The sequence below is a fragment of the Callospermophilus lateralis genome, chromosome 2, assembly GCF_048772815.1.
Source record: "Callospermophilus lateralis isolate mCalLat2 chromosome 2, mCalLat2.hap1, whole genome shotgun sequence".
Lineage (NCBI taxonomy): Eukaryota > Metazoa > Chordata > Mammalia > Rodentia > Sciuridae > Callospermophilus > Callospermophilus lateralis.
In genome coordinates this window covers 162,188,657-162,212,965 of record NC_135306.1, presented here as the reverse complement: position 1 = coordinate 162,212,965, position 24,309 = coordinate 162,188,657, and the positions used below count along the sequence as shown (strand labels likewise).

Genomic DNA, 24,309 nt, shown 5'->3' with positions numbered 1-24,309 from the left:
AACTACTGATATATGCAGCAACTGGGATGAATCTCCTGAGAATTATGCTGAATGGAAAAAAAAAAAGCCAATATCAAAAAGTTACCTACAGTATGTTTCCACTTACAGAACATATTTGAAATGTTCAAATTTAGGGATAAGGTCGGAGAGAGTGGGATCGAGATGGGTATGGGGCAACCTCCCAGGTCCTTGGGGTGCTGAACAGTTCTGTGCTCTGGCGGTACCGGTAGACCCATGAACCTACAGGGGGACAACATTGCATAGAACTTAATATATGCACAAGTAAAACTGGGGAAATGTGAATTGGAAAAAAAAAAAAATCAGCGGGTTGTACGGATGTCAATGTTCTGGCTGTGGTACCACAGTGTAGTTTTGCAAAACTCAACCACTGGGGGAAATGAGCAGTGTATAAAGGATCTCTGTGGATAATGATCACTGTGTGTATTATTTCTTACAATTGCATTGTGAATCTACAATTATCTCAATAAAAACTTCAACTTGAAAGGGAAAAAAGTAATGGTCTCCACCTTCCCTCGGGCCTTCACTGCTCTGCAGTTCCTTTGCTCACCCTGCCTATCCAGATCCCATTCCCCATAATGTCATACTGAGCCTGCTCTACTTTTCAAAAGCCCACAGCCCACTTCAGCCGACGTGGCCTAATCTTCATCTGAAGACAGCAATCACCAGGTCTTCCCTCAACCCTCCTCCCATCTTCTTCCACTCTTTGTTGGAGCAGAAGAAATCCAACTTCCTTTGAAGTCAATTCTGGGTTTTGCTCCATCAGACACATCTTTAACCTACAAACTCTCCCCGCAACTAATCAAATGGCCATGTCACCTCCTGTCTTTTCTTAACTTGCTATGCCCTTAAAGATACCATGTCTTAGGGGCTGAGCACATAGCCCAGAGTAGAGTGCTTGCCTCGTGTGTGCAAGGTTCTGGACTCACGTCCTAGCTCCAAAAAAGGAAAAGATACCATGTCTCCTTCCATGCACGACCAAATCCCTCCAGAGAATGGCTCGTGGCAATGTTCCTTCTCAGTAGAGAGGGAGACAAACTGAGCCACAAAGCAAATGCAGTTAAATTCCTGCTCCCCAATTTTCTAAGAACCATTTGAAAAGTTACTTCTCATTCTCTGCTCCTTTGTTTAGCTTTTATTGTTGCCTTGTATTTTTTTGTTTGGTGTTTTTGTTTTTTGAAACCAATGCTGAAAATGTGTCTTATCTGTGTGGACCCAGACTGCAGCCTGGCCCTGTGACTCTCAGTCCTGGTTCATCACCCTAATTATACAGGGAGCTTTTGGAAATACAGGTTCCCAGCACATCCTTTCAAAGACGCTGCGTTACCATTTGTCTTGGCCTTTTTTTGCCTCTCAAGTATTTCTGTTGATGACAGTCAGGCATAGGAACCATTGACCTGTCTCCAGAAGAAGGCAATCTCTTCACTGTTCCCACAGCTACAGACATTCCATTTAAAATCCACAACAGTTTTGCCCTTGATAAAGTGTGAGGCTATCACCACCCATGTCCACAGCTTTCAGAATCACTTCAATGATGAGCCCCAAACCACTCCTGCCTCTCCAATCTGCCTCAGCTTCAGGCACGGATTTCCAACTCCCAGGCCATGCCCATCTGGATGGATGCCCAGAACCTCAAGCACATGACAAAATTCAGGTCCTCATTCCTGTCTTCTCTATAAACCTGCTTCTCCTGTCTCTACTCCTCATCTCATTTAATAGTCCGCCAACCTATCTCGCAAAAGTGGCAGCCTGACATCAAACTCCTCATTTTCTTTCACAAATCACATCCAGTTGGCCGGTTCTGTTGGTTCCATCTCTGAAACTTCTTCCTCCCACTGACACCGCCAGCACCTCAACATAGGCTCGTGATCGCCCACTGGACTATTGCAACAGCCACACAAATGCCCTTTCCTTCTTTCTCCCCAACATGGCAATTCTGAACCAAGGCTCCAGAAATCCTCTAAAGTTATATGCAATAATCCCATAACTACAAATGTGCATTCTTCTGGTGAGATTCACAACTTTCTGCATAGTCTCAAAAGGATCTATAATTTAATGGAAGTTTAAAAACCACTTTCCCAGAGTTCAAAGTCAGTCAAGTGTCTGATTTCTGTTCGATTCTCTCGCTCCTTCATTCACTCTCATATATATACACATATGAATTCCCCAACTATAAACAATCACATTTTTTGCTGCTCTATCACTAAACTATGCACATCAAGTACAAAATATACTACTCCTTTTCTATCAGTATTGTAGCTAGTTGCACTGACTGGATTGGTTGCAAATGTCAGCTCCACAATGTATTTGCTGTCTTTGAGTAAGTAACTTGACCTTGCTGGGCCTCAGCTTCTTGGCTGTAAAATGGGGATAATTATAGCACCTTTATCATTGTTATGGGGGAAAAAAACAAGATACAATGGCTTAAAGCAGTCTAAAACATAGTTGAAGGGTCTGGTTCAGACCCTTTCTCATCCATTTTAATTATTTTCTAACTGTTGTCCCCACTCAGTCAAAGCACAAGGCAGGCTCTCAGTGAAGGAATTTATAAATCCATCTCTTCCTGAATCCCAGGGCACATCCACTGCCACTCAAAGCCTTTAAAAAGTATAACTTGGTAATAATGTAGCATTCTTTTCCTGTTTCCTCCCTCATGGCCAAGTCTTGAGCCATCCTTAATTGGTTATTTTTTACCCAGGTTGCACAAGGGCTTACACCTTGTACATAAACCTTTGCACGCCCCCCACACAGTAAGCTTCCCAATCAAAATGCCGATGATGCTGGCCTTGCTATTTTCACAGGAACCAAACTATTTCAAAATTCCCCGTTACTCATCTGTTCTGAGGATTCCAGAATTAACCCTTGCTCTCCTACTGTTCCTATTTGAAACACAAATCCTTCCCACCTCTTCAACTAACTTTTGTCAACACGAAATTGCAATAAACGGGGGCGTTTCTTTCTTCATTTAAGAAGACAACAAAATAAACACTTTCCTCTTTTTCTTACCCCACTTTCTAGCCGATGCCTCTGACGACAGAGGCCCTCAGAGCTCAGAGGCTTCACCACCCACCTTTCTCCATTTAACCAGTAATTCCTTTCTTGTGTGCATATATTCAAACACTCTGCACCCCAGCCCCTGAAACAGAGCCTACAGGGATAGACAGGGCCCTGCTTCAGAGAGCTTTCCAGCCTGTTTGAGGGGCACAGCCCTTGGTGCTTCACATTTCTAACCAATCCACTTGAAACAACAGGTCAGAAAGAAGAGAGGTCACCAAAGCAAAGATGGCTCACTAAGTCAGATGGAGAGCTAGGAAGAACAGCTCAGGCCCCTGGGGCATTTTCCAAGGCCTGGAGACCCTATAGGCTCGGTCGGGTTTGATGCCCATTCCACATCAGGGCCTTCGGGGCGCCACAGACACAGCCGGCATACTGACCCACAGAGACAGACCGTGAGAGTACACTCTTGCAAAAGGACAGTCCTGTGTTGCCTGGATCAGGTGGAGCTTGGGGACCACAACTGCAGCTTCCTCGGCCATGCTGATCAGCCAGCATACACTCGTGTTTGCTAGTGAGTGCTCTCATTAATGCCCCTGGTCAGTTCTACCCAGTTCTCTAAGACTGACCAGAAGGCCTAATGTCCCAGGAAGAAAGGGTTCCTCTCTGAATCTGTACTGATCAAGGTCCCTAAAGGGACTTGCTCACAAAAGGAGAAACCTACAGACAAGCAATTGACCCACGGGGACTCCGTGTACAATCCTAGGGCACTAGAACCTTCCAGATGTCTTTCTGGACACCATCAGGGCCAGCCTTGTGATCTGCAACCCTCTCTGCCATGTTATTTGAGATGCTTTTCTTCTGCCAGCATCGAGCCAGGTGTCCTGGACTTTGGTAGCCAAGAACAGGCTTCAAAAGGCTAAGTGGAAGGTGACCATCTTCAAAGAGCCTTCAGACTTCCCAGAAATCTTTGGCACACAGCCCTGACCTCAGGTCAGTTTACTGCAAATGAACTTGTGAGAGCTCCATGAGGGCAGGGTCAGTGTTTGTCTGGTTCACTGGTGTCTGACGACCCAGAGCACAAGGCTGAAGTACAGCTGGTATTCAATACTGACTTGTTGAATTAATGGACCCAGAGTTGAAACCTTCTAGCTATACCATCCATACTAGCCAACTGCAAGGCAGTTACCCCCGTCTGCCTCATCAGTAAGTAGGGACCAAAATATCCACCTCAGGGCATGGTTATGAGCATCAGTTGGAGATTACATGTAAAGAACTTAGCACACGGAGAGGCAGAGAGCACTTCTTTGTTTTCAGTTTGTAAACACTTAAGCTTTCACTGTATGCCAGATGCTGTTTAAACATCATAGGGAGATTCCAGATCACAATTAGTTCATTTAGTTCTTGCTACAATCCCGGTGAAGTAGGATCTAGTTAACCCTCCTTTGTAGCTGAGGAAATTGGGACAGTGAGAGGTAAGACAACTTGCACAAAGCCTAATACCTAGACGTGCAGGGCCAAGATTTACAGAAATTACAAAGTCCAAACTGTCAAACACTGCACGTGCCTGCCTCTACGCCATCAGTAAAAGCTGGTTTCCCTTGCTTGATTCTGGGGACTATCTGGCCACATTACAAGACTGGTATATTCAATTACAAAAGAAATAGGTATAGGTATTCCCATGGTTCACTGCTTTGTTTTGTCTTGTTTTAAACTATGGTCTACTCCCCCAAAATCCAATTTCACAGAAGTCTGTTGACTTCCCTCCCATCTTGTCCTCCTGCTATCTCCTCCCCCACTCTCTACCAGGGGAGGGGAAAAAACACAACCCTGTAAAAATAAGAAATGCCAAAGGAAAGCAGACGCAGAGAAAGAGAGCAAGCCCACAGGAACGAGTGTGCGTGCCCTTAGGAACAAAGTCAAAGAAGGTCGCACCCCCTCCTAATAATCTAAGAATAACTGCCTACACACTGGGGAGCCCAAGGCAGAAGCAATCTATCCACATAGAGACCAATGACAAAAGTCCCAGCTCCCCTGCGGACCAAGGAAACAAGAGAGAATCAAGCCATCCCCTCCAATGGATGAAACCTCATCATAAACAGCACTTTCCATTCTTTCTCTCCGAGATTGCATTTGCTCTACTGCCAACCATGAAGGAAATTTCATTACCAAAATAAATCACTTGACCTTGCTTCTCCAATGGTTCAGGATTAGTGACATCACAGAGCACTCTACAAAGGCTCAGAAATATTGGAACAACCAACCCCCTCAAGAAAAAATACTCGGTATTTCATCACTAAAGGACATTAAATTATTTTGATTTCACTGCACGGAATCCCAAATACTTTCAATGTTTTCATTTTTAAAACCCTTAGAGAAAAAGTATGCTCTTAAGAGTAAGGTCATAAAGAGTATGGCCTTAAGAACTGCTGCTTCCTGATCTGGTTTGTGTCCTGATTCATGTATGTACAATGGGGAACAGGACAGAAGCCGAAGAACAGCACTTCTGACCCTGCATGACTCCATTGCCAGGTGGCCAGGCCTCGCTTTCTGTGGAGAATCAACTCTGCCCCATTCTCAGAGTCCCAGGCAGGGCTCCTCTGAAGGTGCCCCATCTCCATCTGCCATAGCCCAGCTTCCAATGTTTCCCTTTCCAGTTCTTCCAGGTGGACCAAAGAAAGGGAGTTGAGTGGAGGTATTTTCTCCCCAGGGAGGTGGGGGTGGCTACAGGGCCAGTGCAACAAATCCATCTCTTGTACCCCAATCCAGAAACAAAACGCCATGGGCTGCATACTCTGCCTGATGAAAAACCCACGACCAAATGAGCTATATTCCCAATGCAGCTCCCTCAAAAGGACTGCTTCATTTTAAATCACGCTGGCCACCAATTATGGCTACGTGATTTATAGACTGGCCACAGTCCGTAAATGCATCATTGGCTTAAGGAAAAAGAATCCATAGGTCAAGAATATGTGCACCAAGGAAGCACTGAGTCCAAGTCCCTTAGGTGCTAAAGACACATTCCTACAAGCAGCACTACATTTGCAATAACTGATCACCTTGCTAACTTACACGTCCTGAAATCCCAGCATTCCCAAATGGAAAAGTCCATCAAAGACTCCATGGATATCATCTACTCTACCGTCTTTGCGGGGGTGGGGATGAGACCAAGACCAAAGGTTAATCTGTTCAAATTCATTGCTGATACAACAACACAGGTCCAGAGTTTCTCATTGTTTTCCTAGCTTACTATCTGTGAGACCAAATTACTAACAAGAGCCCTTACACAATTATTTTCACATGAAAATATTTTTATGATTGAGTTATCAGCCAACTGGTTGAATATCAGAGCTGCTATCTAAAAAGTAAAATCTCCACAGAGAACGAAACAAAACTGGAGTTGATAAAAATTAACTTTGGCTTTGAATTGTATCCTTGGCCCTGAAGCCCCTTCTAGATGGGGCAGCGCTCTCTTGGTATTCCTGATGAGAAATTAAGTGAAGTAGTTATTCCAACAAGGACTTCCATTCTTATGACATTATTTTAGATTAAAACAATTTCTGGGGAAACAAACTATACAGCTAGCTCCCAAAGCCACCCTATATATAATAAAGCCATCTTCAAAGAAGGATGGAAGATGAAAGTATTTTTTTTTTTCTGCCTAAGAGGCCTGGGGGAGACATCTTCAGGTATGAGGACAAGCTCTCAGGAGCAAAGAGGCTACAGAAGCAAAGCAGAAGAGAAATACCACAGAGCATCTAGGCCCTGACCTTCTGCCCATGGCAACTGAGTTAGCTGTTCCTTCCCGACTCCGTGTCACTAGACATGAAGGAGCTGCTCTAGGAAAGATATCAGGAGAGCCTTTAAAACAAACGCCGAAGGTTTGGACTCGCCCTCTCCCAGTGCATGGCAGGATAAGGGGCTCCAATGCTGCAGAAAGCAAAACTGTCCTTGTTTCCATTACATCATCCAAGTTGGAGGGGAGAGTGGGGTGGGAGCACAGCTGGTGGCAGCTGTACCACCATCTGCCTTCTCCTCAGCAGTGTGTGCTGGCTAGAGCAGCAGCCTCCTACAGCTCCCGACAGAGGAGTAAAGGTACAACACCCTGTCCCGGAAAAGAGTTCAAATTATTTAGAAATAAATCACTCCCATGATAAGTTAACAACCTCTGATAGGTTGCCGAGCTTGTTCTCTGTGAGTTTTAGGTTATTTGTTTGCATCTCTTTAGACTCGGCTACAGTGCAAACTCTGTCAACTCTGTGCCCAATTAGACAAGCAGAATGTATAAGCAACTACCTTCCATCTGCTCTCCAAAGGTAAGCAGCCAAAAAGTACTGATCTGCAGCTGGAAGCATTGATAGAAGGAGGGGTGGTGTCCGAACCCAGCCTAGCAGCCCTCATAGATGGGTACTTGCTGCTGTCTTTGGCATCCTAAGCTAACTGGTTAACAGAGTCTCACCTTCCTCACTCTCCTAGAGTTTTCTTCAGAACACACTGCAAGGCATCCCCCTGGAGAAGGGAAGGCTGGCGAGAATGGTCTGGGGGTTAATGCCTCATCTGGCATTCAACTGCAAACTGGCAGCAGAGATCAAACAAGTGGTTCAAGGATCGGATCAGGCCCATGCACGTGTTTGTATCTGGCCTATACAGCATTGTTTTAAAAAAAAATAAAAAATTTAAAAAACCTGTTGGCTTTTGTAAGAAGAGATTTCACATAAACATCTTGAATATTGGCTCTTCCTGTGGGAAACGGGTGGGTTTCAAGAGATTTGGTGGCAGCAGTTTCCAGGAGATAAGTGCCAGCACTACGATTACATTGTGCCAGTGAGCTGAAGAGGCCTACGTAGACCACTGCAACTACCTATGTCCCCAACCAGACCTCAGGAGCTTCCACTGCAATACCTGTGTCCCCACCCGGACCTCAGGAGCTTCCACCGTAACACACTGAGCATGCAGAAAGATAAAGCCCAGGGATTGCTTCCCCTGCGGTCCGCTACTGATACTCCTCTTCAGGTGAGAGTTACCTGGATAACAAACTGTAATTCTACAAAGATCATTCAGCCCAGTACAATGGATGATCACACTCAAAGGCCAGTTAAATCTCTCCTCGACCACAACAGCAGGTAGTAATTCAGAGGAACGTTCCAGGCCACTTACCATACATTTTGCCTTCGTCTGATAAGATGATTTTCCTCCTCCCACACGGTGGATAGATAGCCAGGGCCTCCTGAAAGCTCTGCTCAATGTCGGGGCTCCAGACCCCTTCGGCATCGTTGTCGATCGGCTTATCTGCAGAGTCACTCATCCTTTCCATGTTTTCGGCAGGGCTCTCGCTGCCGCTCCAGCTACTGGGCTCAATTTTGGCGGTTGGATTTTCCAAGCCGAAGCCTGGAGCCTTTTCAAGAAAATAAACCTAAAAGAGAAATCACAAAATAGTATAAGAACGCAGTATCCACAAACAGAGCACTCTTGCTAGTTCTACTGCAAGTTCTTCAGGCTCCAGCTTTGCTTGGAAAATAACTCCTAGGACAGAATATGGAATTTTGAGACGCAAGTGGCTTTCGCTACACAGAAGGGCAACGCCAGGCAGAAGAGCTGGATGGCTTCAGAGATGAGAGGAAATTTTCACCCTGAAACAGGACTCATTCAGAATTGCAAGTTTTGCAGGGGTTCGTATGAAAACCCTTTACTAAGTGCCCACTGTCTACTACGGATGCTTTGCTCAAGGATAATCAAATCTCCATAGCACAAGAAGATGTTTATAAAAAAAATAAAGCAAAATAAAAGCCCCAGTGTAGCAACTGGCATCATAACTGAAATGGTACAGCATCCCAACATGAGATCATCACATGCAAGATGGTGGCAGGAACGAGGAAGGCAGGAGGAAGATTATTTTATTATCATATTATTTATCCTACCAAGTTAGCTGTGCCAGCTGACCTGGACCTATGGCACTGATCTTCAGGGCTCTTAGTCTGTACAGTCAGCTCTGAAACGATAACCTCATGGCAGGGACCATCTCATCCCCACCTGTCTTTCTACAACACCCACCACAGGTGCCTGGCACACTTGAGGAAGTGTTCCACACCTACATGGGGCACTTGGTCTCTTGATTCCTGATCACATGGGGGGGCCCTTTCATTTATTTTTCTATAGTACTGAAGATTAGAGAACTAAAAGAAATCTTTGCAAAAATTAATTCTCCTTGAATTATGCATGAAACTTATGGTCATAAAGGGATAAGCTTTCTAAACAAATGTCACACTGGCTTAACACCAATGTGAAAAGGATCTAATCCAGTACTCCCTGCTGTCCTACACACTAACATATCAATATTCCTTTGTTGAAAAGACATCAGATCATTAATTCAAAGTCCTTCCTAAAAGGGGGAGAATAATTGCTCCTGGGGATTAATGTAAAGGGGAGGCACAGGGCCTGAATAGGGAGGGCTTCTGTGACCACTGCTTGTGCCCACCCACCCACCCTCTCAAATATGTGCAATATTTCAACAGACGCGCCCAGGAGGAAAGCAGCGCTGGTCAATCAATCCACATCCCAAGGTCAACACCAGGACCATCACCTGAGAGCAAGTGGCTTGTCAAACTGCATCCAGTGCCCTGGTCCTTGCCCCCAGTAAATCAACAGATCCCTGGTACAGAAACCCTGAGGCACATGAATATCACACAATTAATAGTTTCACTAATGGGTGCTTTTGGCTTCTCACCCTGACAGCTTTCTAGATTTGGCAACACCTGGATTAAAAAGAAAGGGGTGGGGGTGGGGGGGAGAATCACCCTCAGGTTGTCTGCCTTTAAACGTTGCCAACTGAGCCATCATTCAAAGAACATGTCAGCAAAGTATTTCCTACTCCTTACCAACACACGGCGTACATTTACACAGGACTTCAAAAACGAGCAGACATTAAGGTATAAATTATGCTATAAGTAAGGGTTTTCAATTGACCCCCAGGTGAACTCGATGATGCCTACGGCGTGGGCCTTTTGAATTCTCAAGCTATTACATTTTGTGTTGGGATCTAAGCGTCTTATAAAACAAGAGTAGAACTGTACACTGTCCTAGAGTCTTTCCCGCACCAGGGCGGCCTACTGGAGACAGACAGAGTTAGAGGGAACTCTTTGGCAGTGGCTAGCCATCTTCTCCCTCCTCACCTCTCCCTGAATAAAACAAAAAACCAGAACAACAAAACATACAGAACCAGGGCTAGAGGTGTAGCTCAGTGGTCGAGCGCTTGCTTCGCATGCTTAAGGCACTGGGTTACATCCTCAGCACCACATAAAAAATAATAATAATAATAATTAAAAATAAATAAATGAAATAAAAGATATTGTGTCCAACTTAAAAAAAAAAAAAAAAAAAACTTACAGAACCACAAGGCCTTGAGCTCTAGACAGCTCACAGCAATGAATCCACTCCAGAGAGCCACACATTAAAATAAAGGGTAGGGGTGTCCTGTGCTTCACCAGTCTAATAATGGGATTGAATCCAGGACAGTGAGAGCTAACAGAAGGGGCCCAGGATCTTTGCCTAGAAAGACATTTTGACTACAATCGAAAGCCAAGCTCTAGACCAAAATACACCAACAAGCCCCGTGCAATGCTCTAAAACATCTCATCCGCTGATCACAGTCTACACTTGAACACCACCAATGACGGGGCGCACTAAGGCCTCAGTACTGATGGCCTCCATCATGCCTGTACACCAAAATTCTTCCACTTATTAGACTGAAAACCATTTCCTAATTAACTAACTTCTACCAATCTACCCTTGAACATTCACCCATTCTTTACGGGAGCAAATCTCTCCCAAAACACTTATTTATTATGTATGCCTGTCTTTTAGACCAGACACCATCATCCTCTGCCCACCCGTCAGGAGCACATTCCAATTTGTCCACAATTCTCAATAAATGGCACCCAGAGGTGAACTGCTGATCCCTAAAACCTCCAAGCTCCCACCTCAGGGACGGTTTCTTTAGTACTGTGTCTTGTGCAATTAGTTTCAGAGCTCATTAAATTTCTTTATTTTTCACCTCAGCCCATGGCCCAAAGATGGTAAGATCCTTCTGAACCCTCACAGCCAAGCCTAGAGTCCTTAGACACCGAAACACCTCTGGAGAATTGTCTGTCCCAGTAGAGGGAGAAGATCCATTCTATGGATGTTCCCCAGAAAAGGAAAGACTTGCTGCCAGCTGAACTACACAGAGGTGAACTGTCACAGAAGGCAGGCAGCAGGGTGCTGCAAACAGTCCCTCCAAGATCCTGCAAAGGCTCAGTCCTAAGTCCTTGGTTGGTTGGGGAACACTACACCGAAAAGCACTAATTATTCCACCTGCGCAGGAAGTCCAGACTCCATTCTAAACATTCCCAAGTTTTCATGCATTTATTGCAAAGGGAAGAATTCTGCATCCAGGCGCTTGTAATTTGGTCAACTAGAGTTCCTCAGGATGGAATAACCTACTCTGGACTTGGGCCAGCACACAGCCCCAGACACTACCTGATATATAATCCACAAAGTTACTCAGGCCCTTGGTTTTACAACCCAATTGTAAGATGAGGCCCTGTATGGGCAGAGAGTTTCCGATCACAAGACTGGAAGTGGCTGAGAAAACACTCCCCAGGCTGGATACCGAAATAACCATTCTGGCATTCCATCCCTCAGCTCAAAATCCACCTCATCCTGGAAACTGTCCTTGTATCCACTGGCTCTGAGTATCAGCCACACTTCCAGAGTACCCTAAAAATACGCAGACCTGGTTAACCGCCACCCAGTCTGCCTCAGTTTTTAACGTATAGGATAAATTCCCACTTAAGATCTAATTAAGTAAATTATGTGCAGAATATCTACATCTGCAGAAGTGATGTCTTCACCTCCCTCACACATCCTTGGAGCAAGGGAATCCACCTTCCCTCAATCCAGTCAACAAAAAAGAACATGGTATAAGGGCAGGGGGTGACGTGGTATTAAGATTCAAACCAATCTGGCTTCCAAACGTGACTCACCCATGAGCCACACAGCCCAACTAAACTCACCTCTCAGAAGCTCAAGTTCTCGCTTGTAAAATGAAGGAGATTAGAAGTTAAACTCAGTCCTCCTACAGAAAATTCACTAAACTCATAAAGAGTGAGAAGAGTGAAGATACTCTGTCATCTGTGAAACCAGGCGGTCGCTCACTTATTTTCAAGTCCATCCTCTCTTAGACAATGGTGTACTTTATGATCCCAAAATAGCTACTCAAAATGGGATAGTGCAGAAGCAAAGGAATGTCCCCTCCTCATGGTTCACTTTAGGAAGTAGACTTACAAGGGATCTTCTTGAGGTCTTCAGATGACTAAATGGAAAAGCTAAACTGGTGACAAACTGGGGAAGGAGACTGATAAGTTATGTTATGTGCATGTATAAATATGGCACAACAGATGCCACTATTAGGTATAATCATAGTCATAAAAGTAAAATTAAAAATCAAATTTTTTTTAATTGATGAAAAATTTCTAAGATTCACCTAAATCCAAACTTTTTTTTTTTTTTTAAATAGGTTCAATAGTTTCCCTCTTCTTCTGAACAGGGGGTGGTTCGATGAAACAACCCTTTCCATAGCATACCTCCAAGGAAAAGAAAGGAGGTGGTAAGTTTTTTGTTGAAAATAGACACCCCCCCCCAAAAAAAAAGAATATTACGAAACCCAGTGTAACTCAGCTTCCCTCAAACACTTTTCCGAAAGCTCCTTGTTTCCTGAAACTCTTCCCAGCCACGCTCTAATAAACTCCAAAAACAGCTGTTCCCAGTGATGCGAATGAATCTAACTGCCCCACTAGCCACATTCCCTAAATGGATAATCTCTTCACAACCCACAGACCCTTCAAGAAGGATTCAGGGGAATGAGCATGATGTGTGTCTCAGACCCACACATTCTGTTCTCAGCTCTTAGGGGCAGGCATATGGGGGAAGACCCTCAGATACCTGTATTCCTAACACAACTGCACTCAGCGAGCACCCGCCAAGGGGTGAGATGGGAGGGGTCTGCTCCCTCTGAATCTTAATTCCTGTGAGTCTTCCACAACCTATGAATCTCACCCACTTTCAGATGATTAAAAGACTCAATGAAATGCCACTGAATGTGAGGGTCACCAAAAATCCCTGTTTTAGCTGGTCTCTTACTTCATATCCTATAAGGCAGCCCTGGGAGTTTAGGACTCTCTGTCCACTCAAGTCACCCAGAACCCTGTGGCCCTTGTAGTATCTGTATGCCTCAGTTTCCATCGTAAACTCCCAAAGGAGTCAACTCAGTCACTTACCCTCTTGTGTTCCCACAGATTCTGCCCATAACAGAACTGGGTGAGTTGGCCATGGCTCCCATCACCTGCACCCCAGTGTCCTCGAGAACTGAGACTACTAGGCTCACCGTAGTCCCCCCAGTGCTGACACAGGACATGGCTCACAAGTAGTCAATAAAAGAAAGAATGAACCAACAACCAGATGACGTGGGCAGTCCTTGAGAACGACAGGATTGAACTTATCCCCCAGATTATATATAAGTGAGAAGGGGAAGGGTTTGGGCTACTTTCCCATCCCTCACGCTGACTCTGGCCAAAGTTCCACAGGAAGAGTAAGAGCCCTGAAGGAAATCAGCACATGAGGAAGACGCAGGAGGATGCGGGGGAGATCGAGTCTGGACCAGCCAGCCAGCTCCTCGTTAAGAACTGACTGTGATTTCCGACAAGCAAACGTCCTTTGATGCTGCAGGGGTGAGTCAGATTTGGGTCCTCTAAGAGGTAAGGCTCTTCGATAAAGAACAAGCCTTATTGTAAGGAAACTTATCTTACCTTTTCTTTTGACCACAAGGGGAAGGAAAGAACCAGAAGAAGGCAACCACAGGAAAGCTCTAAGGAACACAAACTGGCAAAGGTGCGAAGACCAGAAGCCAAAGAAACGGCCAAGGGAGAAATCCAAAGGGATGAATGCTGGCCAAAGCCAACCTGTGAGTGGTGAGTGGGAAACACTCTGGAGATGGGCTAGGAACAAAGATCAGGAGGCGACAGCAGTGGGCCCGGAGGGAGCCGCTACAGGGTCCAGAGTGTCACACGGCTGGAATGATATTTATAGTACACAACTCAACTGAGCATTTGATGCCTCGAAGGTCACGGTGATTAATGAAAGCCCAGATTTTTCTCTTAAGAGAAAAGCTGCCCCCAAAAAAAGAAAAGCGGGGAGGGGTGTGGACACAACTAGGGGAAAAGATGATCTGCTTCCCGTTGTGACCTGGCATTTCAAATACAAATACCACCTTCTCCCAGGGAACCAGGTCTTAAGCACAATGACAGAAGCTTTTGCCTACAGAATCTTATTTAATCACTGCTTGACCCGCCCCCCCCTGGTGTTATCCCCCTTCTTAGGGGCTCCAGAGATCTAAATAAGTTACCCAAATCATATACTTCACAGAACCCGAGTCCAGGAGCCTTTTCTCCAGATGGAAAGCATATTCCGCGGGAATTGCCGACTCACTACACCCTCACTAGACAGTGGGAGGTAGCAGAGCTGAATTCTCGGCTCTGTCCATGACTGACATCGTGGAACACAGTCTAATTAATTGCTAATGAATAGTGATGATACTGACTCACCTCCCTGAGCAGTTGGGAGGAATGTCAGGCACTAATGATGGTTAATCACTTTTGCATATGTAAAGTGGGGCCTGTAATTATTTTCCTACCATTTCAGATGCTAGCCAACCTTGCTAACAAGTGGCCTGAGTAATACAGGTGAGGATCAGCAGCCTAGATTATGCCAGCAACCACCAGATCAATGGAACTGCACAACATACGTCCCTGTCAGAGAGCAGAACTCGCAGGGAATGCAGAGACTGAGAGTTGAAGCAACATCTGCCACGCAGTCAGGAGCAACCAGTGAACCTCAGTGTCATATACTCCAATTGTCAACAGGTTCCCTCTACTTTCAGCAGGAAGGAGTGGATAATTACTCCTTCTCATTTTCAAAAATCATTTCCATATCAACAGAATACTATCAACAAGCCCATACCTCTTCACCAAGACTCCAATCCTGAGCACCCAGTAGTGGACTTAACATTACCATCCTGAGATTCCCTGATTAATTCTCAGTTTGATCATCCCTAAGTACTTGTCCAGGTGACAGCTCAAGAACAGCTCTAATTGATTTCATGCTATGCAGCTCTGATGGAACCACTTGGTTATCAGCTTTTAGGGGAACTACCTTCCCCTTCCCCATAACAAACCTACCAGCCATTGAGAACAGAAAGCCTGCTCCTTCCTTTCCCCCATCATCACCACCAGTCAAGCTGATCACTGCCCTCCTTCATTGGTGGATTCCTTCTGCAGGACACAGCCCCGTTCTCAGTGCCAGGCAATCTACTCATCTGACCATTCTGATGCAAAGACCTGATGTCAAGGTGGGGAGCCTTAGAAGGAAACCTGAGCTGGATGAACCTGCAGCCCAAGTTATGGATCCCCAAGAGGTGGGCAAAATTAAGCCCCAGAAATACACTGCACACCCACAAACAGAAACTTCTTTCCAGCTTCAAAACACCAGCGTCCATGGTAAGCAGCTGTCAGTAATTCAAAAGGCAAACTTGTAGGCCCTGTCTCAAAGAAAACACCAAGAATAGCTCCCTGGTTCTAACAGGTTTACAGAGCGAACGAACATTCCAGGTGGACCAACCAACCATGATGCTTACTAAAAATAAAGAAAACAAACACCAGGAAAAATAACCCTCCTTAGCCACTAACCTATGCATAATATCACTTTCTCAGTAAGGTTCACCATCAGATTATCAGGATATGTTAGCATTTTTAATGACAATGGCTATAAATTAAAAATTAAACGTAGAAAGCTCGTATTTTAAAAGACAACAACACGCCATATAAATATACACACTGTGTTTGGGCAAACCCTATAACAACCATTTCCAGAGGGTGCACTCCCTGGGTGGCAAGTCTATGGGTAAGTGCTAGGGAGTCACCCCTACTTACAAAAGGCCAGTGGAGACTCACCACCCAGTGTTACAGTCTGTCGCCAGCTAACTTAATGATATGTTAGCTCTGGACTCACTCCAGGGCCCAGCAGCTGACCTGCCCAGATGCGGGCTCCTGGGCTGATTCAGAATTCTAATTGTGTTGCATCAGAAATGGCCTTATTCTATGTGCAAAAATGGCCCCCTGCCTCCTTCAGGATCCATGACTTAGAATACTTCTCTCTCTTGCCATGCCTCCATCTATCCTGGATATTTAGACAGGGATGCTGAATGGAGGGGAGTCTCACTGGGCATAAGCCAATCAACAAGAAAAACTTAAATCAAGAGAGCACTTTAAGGGACTAAGTTGTAAAGAAGCAGCTCTTTGGTTCCTCTTCCGTAGACACTGGCATTCAAATGTCCTCCAAAGGTCCAATAGTGAGGCTGAGGCTATGGCTCAGTGGTAAAGCGCTCACCTCACATGCGTGAGGCACTGAGTTCAATCCTCAGCACCACATAAATAAATAAATAAATAAATAAATATACTGTGATTCCTACCAGAGCACAATGTGTATGCAACCTCCTTTTCAATTTAAAAAAATAAAATGAAGGTCCAATGGATCCACATGGATCTCACCAGCACTTGCATCAAGATCCAATATCTAGGCTCCTGCATGTCCACAAGGAAAAACTCCTATTTCCTCTCGGCCCCAGGTAATCATCATCTGTTTGGTTCATCATGATGCTTTTTTTTCCCCTTCCCACCCATTCAACTATTACCTTCTCACATGGGTACTGGGCTAGCCTAACCCATTTCTCAGGATCCAAGCGTACATATCCTGATTATCAACCCAAATCATACTTGGGTATTTTTTGAATTCTAAAACATGATCATAAATTTAACTCCTAGGGAACAGAAGCAGAACCTGTGTGATCTCAAGGACTTAGGACAATGTCACATAACATTAGGACACTGTATAAAAATGAGATGGGAGTGAGGGGGGAGACAGATAAAACTGACCTATTAGAATAAATCCAGTTCTTATGCAATCATAAAGAAAAATACTAAAGCTGAATGACTTTTAGTGGCCCAAATTAAGACTCATCATAAAGTATACTCATGAATATAGGATGGTATTGGAGCAAAGATATACAAAATAAACCAATGGATTGCAAAAAAAACAAACATACATACACATTCACTTAATTTGTGATAAAGGTTAACACTGCACTGCTTTGAATAAATGACAGTTTTTAACTGTCATTTACTGATACCCACAGGAAAAAATAAACTTGACCCCCACCTCACACCATACCATACAATCAATCAAAAATGGATTTTAAATTTGAATGTAAAAAGCAAAACAATAAACAATGCAGAAGAAAATCCAGCAAATTTATCTATATGACATTAAAGAATGCAAATATTACTTTGCAAGAACAGAATGTAACTGGACATGGTTAATGTGTGCCTATAATTCTAGCTACCTAGGGGACTGAGGCAAGAGGACAGTCTTAAAATTAAAAATTCAAGACTCACTTGGTTATTATAGTTATCATAAAAAGTTTCGAACATGTGTCATTTTATATATTTGGAACACTGAACAGAGGTTTTATTGTTAGCTTGTCAGAAAAGCATGTTCATTCCGAAAAAAACATATCAGTCCATGGTATCAGATCACTCATGTGTATTTTAAATGACTGATCTTGTTAACAAATTTAAGAAGTCTGCGTTAAGTAGCAATTGATAAAGACAATAAAATAAATTTTTAAAAGAAGTTCAAGACTAGTCTAGGCAACATTGTAAGACCATCTTCAAACCCCATCTCAAAAAAAAAAGAAAAAAGGTAAAATAGACATTAAAATTTATTTACTTCCTTCCATTGAGTGAACCATTAAGAAAATAAAAAGCAAGCCACAAAATGAAAATCTTCTCAACCCATGTATTCAAGAGACTCAATCTTAATACTAAAAAATTCCTACAAAAATAAGAAATCACACAACAGGAAAAAAGTTACAAGTATTTTATAAAAGATAACCAAATGGCCAATGAAAGTTCGATCAACAAACCTACTTACCAAACAGATGCAAATTAAAATCATGTGATACCACTACTTAGCCACTACAATTGCTAAAATTAACAACTAATAATACCAGTGTCTCCAAGGAGGTAGAACATCTAGAACTCTCAAGCCAGCTGATAGGAGGGGGAATTGGTAGACACATTGTGGAAAACTTTAGTAGTATCTACATACAAAAACTGACCATGTGTATACCTTCTGACTCAGCAATTCCAAATCATATATATATATATATATATCCCAAAGAGACACATGCTTATCTTCATCAAGACAGATACAGGAATGTTTATATATTCATTACTTATAATAGCCAGGAACTGCCAAATTTTTTAAATTAACAATAGGATATATAAACCGCAGCATATTCGCAAAATAGAACGTTACACAATTTCACTATCCAATATCATAGGCAAGAGTCACAGGAAAATTTAAACACAAATTACTAAGAAAGGTTAAAAAACAAAACAAAACAAAAAACTCAGCCTCTCAGTCACATTAGCCACATTTCACAAACTCAGCAGCCACATGTGGCTAGTGGCTACTGTACTGCACAGCACAGGCAGAAAGCCTTTCCGTCCCACACAAGGTTTTCTAGGGGACACTGCTGTTACACAGCAATAAGAACAAATGAGTTGCCTTTATAAGTAGCAACATGGATGAATCCTACCAAGGTAAGGTTGAGAGAAATAAACTGTTAAAGGAACACATACTCAACATCCATTCATACCAAGCACAGACACCAACAAAACTAATCTATATTATTAGAAATCAGTCTGGAGATGTGCTTTTGGGGGTTCAGAGTACTGACAGAAGGCAGCACAGGAAGGCTTCTGAGGTGCTGGTCATGTTGACACAGATCAACAGCTCTAGATGCAAATATGCTCACAACGGAAAAATACAGGCACTCACTACTGATGGCCCATGCAGTTTTCTGTATGTAAGTTGTACTTCAGTGAAATTGGAAAAATCCAACCAAAAAAGCTAACCTGTTTGTTTTAGCACCTTTCTGATTCTATAGTTACCTCAGAGGAAACTCATTCCAGGACCTCTGAATTAACTTGCTTTTAGTGAATTATACTTTTATGTGCTGCTGTCAACATACCAATGGTTAGAAGAAATAGTCTTTGAGATTGGTTACCTGACTTACTCTAAAGGTGTTGAGGATGCCATTCATCACATCACAGGGATTGCTCCTTACAAAGATTCCAAAGGAAAGTTCTATAACAACAAAACCAAGTTTTTGTTGTTGTTGTTGTTTTTACCTTGTGGCCAACAGATCAGCCCTAAATTTATAGGCAAGCCCCTTGGAGAAGATTTGGGCCATTCGGATCTGCAAATCTGACTTCCTTCCTGAGTTCCCTAAATTTTATTCCATGGTTTCCTTCTTTCTTTAATGTATGCTATTTTATAATCTTGCAAGCTGCCTTAAATTCATTCTGAAATAAGATGGGGTATAAATGTGAAGGGAAATTCAGTTTCCAGTGACTTGTTTCAATTTAATGTGGTGCAGCATTTACTGAAACCCCACACACACCTGCTGTGTTTCCCCACTGATGTGCCAGTCCCCAGAAATGGACCTAAGTGAAAATGTTCTCCCCTGCCCTCAGCAGACATCCTATATCTCACAGGAGACACTAATTATTCTTCGAGACTCCAAACCACCGCCTGCCATGCTGGGAAGCTCGGCCTGATCCCTCCTTGCCTCCTCTGTGTCCCCACAGACAGCACCTTAGCTGGCCAGTGCACATAAACTCACTCACCACACAGAATAATTTGTCTATGTGTTTGTCACCCTCACAGGTTTCTGAGACCTGTAATGGTTCAGTCCATGCCTTTAGTGACTCCTCAGAATGCCTACCACATGCTAACTGCTGCCCCACAAATGATAACAGAATAGATACTTAATGAGTCAATAGATGAATACAGGAATGAATACATGAATGACTACAAGATGTCACAAGCTGCAATGGAGGAATACTTGAAATACTGCTGGGCACAGAACCAGGTGTTTATTCTGTCCCTCAGGTCAATGACAGATTTTTGGGACAGCCTTAAGATGGTTTTGAAGGTTGAGCAGGCCTTACCAGTCTGATGGCCAGAAGAACGAACCTTCCCATGTTGCACAGAATGAACAGGAACACGAAGACTGTGTGCATAACTCCTGAAGGCGTACGTACATGCACAAGCACGCATATTGTTATGCGTGCATATTTAAGTACATAAAGGATGAAGAATAGACTTTTTTTCCAACTTGGAATCTAAACTTTTAAATCAAATCCATTTTCAGGGTGGTCTGAGGCCAGAATAGTTCTCTAGATAAATTCAAGTATTACAATGTGGCACATCCCTTGAGTGCTCCAAATTTATAAAGGCATGACAGTGACAATTCATGAGACAGTGACAGTTTATACAGGTGTGCTTGCTTAAACAGCTCAGAGTCATGGGATTAACTGTGCTCAATACCCAGTCACTCAGCTCTTCTGATAAATGTTCGTTGCACTTTGTCTTCAAACACTCAACATATTTCCTTGGCCCCTCAAAAGAGGCTATGAGCTGACAGCATGGACATGTTCAACCCAGCATGGGACCCAGCTGCTGTGCCTACAGACACACACAGGCACACACACAGCCAGCAAAGGCCTCTAATGGCAACAAAAGCTGATGTGAAAACTAACCAAAAAGATACAGCATTGCTTATTTACAAATGCCCATGGGTTCCCAATGACCACTGATGCAACCAAGTCCCCACCCTTCAAATGAGAAATACAATCTGCAATTTACTAATGACACAGTGGTGGAACAGCTGTAAAACAGGTCTCACATTGAGAGGGATGCAAATTTGGGGCCAATTAAATCCCTACTCTCAAGCCAATCCCTGTCCTCTAAATGTAAACCTAGTCCTTGGTTTATACCAAGTTCAAATTCAGCAGGAGAAACAACCTTGGTTTGGTTGGAGATTGGATGAGGCAGGATACCTGAGTAACTGCTGTTCCCACATCAGACAATTAGCCATTCACTCAAGTGAACTCAAATTCCATGAACAAACAGCATGTGTACAGACCAGCTCTGGAACCCAAACTTTTAAATCAAATTCATTTTGCAGACCATAGGCACCGACTCTATGGGCATGCAGTGGGGCAAGACCCCAGCCCAAGAAAGACTGAGGGACTCACTCATCAAGGTACCCAACTGCTCCTGCCTTCACCTCCCAGGGGCCCAAGGTGCTTTAGGGGACAGTGTCCATCCATCAGACTCTTTACTCCTCACCTTTGACACCACCTCCCCCTGAAACAAATGAGGCAGCTATACCAAGGGAAAAACACAAAGGCCACATCTTGATTCAATCCACATTTTTGCAACCCCCCTGGACACACACACAGGAGTCTTTGAGGAAAGGATGGGGAGCTTATATTTCCTTCCAGGACCATTTCCTCCTGTAGATTCTGCTAATTCTGGTAAAGGAACTAGGAAGACAAACCTTCAATACCTTACATTGAATTAAAATGTAATCCTTTCCAATTATACCTACAAAAGGCCACTAAAGTCCTCCCTCCCAAGGACACTTGCCAGAGCTGACTCCCTCTAGGGCCAACTGCCTAACAGTGACTCCACACATACGATGGTACTTGAGAGATCAAAAGGAAACCATCACCTCAACAATGATCTGGCACCCTGGGCATTGATCCTTTCAAAGTCACTTCTCTAATTAAGAGTCTATCTGTAAAAGTGTCCACGAAAATTTTAAAAAAGATTTCCTGGGTCCAAGGAGAGGGAACCCAATCCCATAGACCCTATCAGAGATGCTGCTTCTCCAAGAACCTGGGTGAAATGGCATCCAGGGAGGGTCAGCAGCCCAGGCTTCTGCTTCCCCTCCTCCATCTCCCAGCTATATCCCCTCCGTTCCTCTCCACCCCTCTACCCCTCTAACTTTGCTCTTGTCTCAGGAGGGGACCTCACCTTCTCTCCCTAACCAGACTCTGCCTCCTTCCACCATTCCCACTGCCAGCAACTGGTTCTTCCAGGCTCCTAAGGCTGGTTGCACGTGAAGGTGATATAGGTAGTTTCCTGAAAATATAGATTCTGTGGTGCCATCAGTACTGAATTGGAATTCCCAGGAGATGTATTTTTGCAAGCTTCTCTCCTATCCTATCCTGCAACCGCACAGGTTTTCCTAAAATGCGAAAAAGACTTTGATCATACACTCATTTAAAAATCTTTCAGCAGATCCCTATGCCTTTTCTACTCCACTGCACAATACGGCACTCATGATCCTTATCTCAGCCTGCTTCTCAGCCATCTGTCCAGGAGCCCTACATTCCAGCCACACACACAATTCCAAGGTGCCTGGACACTCAGGCTGCCTCTTCACCTCTCATGTGTCCAGCGTCCTCTGCTCAAATGCTTCTCCTCCCTCTGGCAGCCTGTCTACTGAATGCCTATTGATCTTTTTCAAGACTAAAGCCACCAACTCATCATCTGAGAAGCCTTAGCTGGCTTCTCTCAGAGAGATCACTTCTGTGTTCCCAAAGCACCTCAAGCACACTTCCAACACCATAGCTGGTACATTTCATTCTAACTTCTCTTAAGATATTGTCTCTCTGGTCATCAGTAAGCTCTGGGCATTTCTTCACATAATATTTCCCAGTACTTGATGGATTGCTTCAACTCTCAACACATTTGCTAAATGCTGTCCTGGGTCAGCATCCCTATGGTTGCAAGGATCACACATGCATCTAATAAATCCATATGGCACAGTAAGCCCATCAGGAATACATAAGGCTTTTTAATTCCAAAGAGTTGGGGTTTTAATTCTCTAAGTTTTCAAAATTGGAATGAATAACTTTGTCTACCTGCTATAAAGATTAAAGGAGATGACCAAGGTAAAGCATTAACAGGATGTTTCCATGACAGTCACTATAAACATTATCTTAGCTGAATGTTTACAGATTAGTGTGTGGGCAGGCACATATCTTAAAACCGTGCCTGACACACTGCAGGCTCTCAAGCAATTATTGGACAAATGCATATAATTATAATTAATAATTACTGCTTAAATATGTCTCCTTCCCTATTATACCACTGATTTTCAGAAGGCGGGAACTCTGTGTTATCCATTTTTGCACCCCCGACATCAACCCTAGTACATTCAATTTATTTGAACATAAAAAGAAATACAATGCTGGTGACTCTTAAGAAACCCTTGTTTAAGCAAGTACAAGTGTTGCCTCAGGCATCCCCTAAACTAAACCCACAGAGCAAAATAAAAAATTCACTGGCTTCAAAATATTCCTTCTGTTTCCAAAAAACCCCTAACTAGCTGGCCTCTAGCCTTAATAACCAACTGTGTTTTTCTTGAATCTCAGGCTGGCCCCCAACCAGGATAGGTCCTGCCACCTGCTAAGCCACAATCTGAGGCCTTCACCAATCACCCCCGATCCCCAACACCACTTCAGCCTGTCCGGGTCCCCAGCCCTGCCTCAGCAGCTGCTCAGCCTGGGGAACTGTGGTTCAGCTATGGGCTAGTTCACCCCCCAGGAACCTGGGGGCTGTGCTCAGCTCAAGTATCAAGTTACCACAAAAATAACAGCGGGCCTGCCTGTATCCAGCCAAGAGCAGAAGAGTAGTGTCCAGGAGGTGAGAAAGACAAGTCCTGGGAAGAAAAACGGAAGACATTCGAACTGCAGTCAAAGATAGCCTGGATTTCTTCCCTCACCTCCCCCCTTACTGGGGATTGTCCCCAAGGATGCTTTACCACTGAGCTACATTCCCAGCCCTTTAAACTTATTTTGTATTTTAAGATAGGGTCTCACTAAACTGTTGAAGTTGGCCTTGAACTTGGGATACTCCCGCCTCAGCCTCCAGGGTAGCTGGGATTACAGGTGTGTAATACCATGAGCTGAGTTTTAAGAAATGTAGTTTAAATTCATCACCATGTTCTTAGCATCACCGAGATAGCCCCTGCAATAACTCATTCACTTGGCAGACAATCAGAGTAATGTATTTACATTATACTTAACCACTTTGGACGTGCTTTTAAAAACATTGTTTTAGGGCAAGCTGGAAATGGGGTATTCTTTAGCCTGCTTACATAATACTATGTATAAAAGTCAGATTTGGGTCAAAGAAGATTTTAACAAGTATCCCCACTCTACAAATTCCTGATATTACTCATCTTTAATTTTCTCCAAACTAAAGCCAAACATGACAGAGCTAATT

General features: G+C 43.8%; 1 protein-coding gene across 8 annotated transcripts in view; it reads right to left on the bottom strand.

The window, feature by feature from the left end:
* Positions 1-24,309, bottom strand: part of Tead1 (TEA domain transcription factor 1) — a 253,906-nt gene that overhangs the window by 163,004 nt on the left and 66,593 nt on the right. For 7 of the 8 annotated variants that reach the window (XM_076846902.2, XM_076846905.2, XM_076846904.2 and 4 more), the window contains one exon: positions 8,170-8,425. In XM_076846902.2, the coding sequence (XP_076703017.1) occupies positions 8,170-8,326 (157 nt within the window). In that variant the 5' untranslated portion in view covers positions 8,327-8,425. Of the gene's footprint in view, positions 1-8,169; positions 8,426-13,853; positions 13,923-24,309 lie in introns of those variants that run through there. The other variant, XM_076846909.2, reaches the window with a different exon arrangement.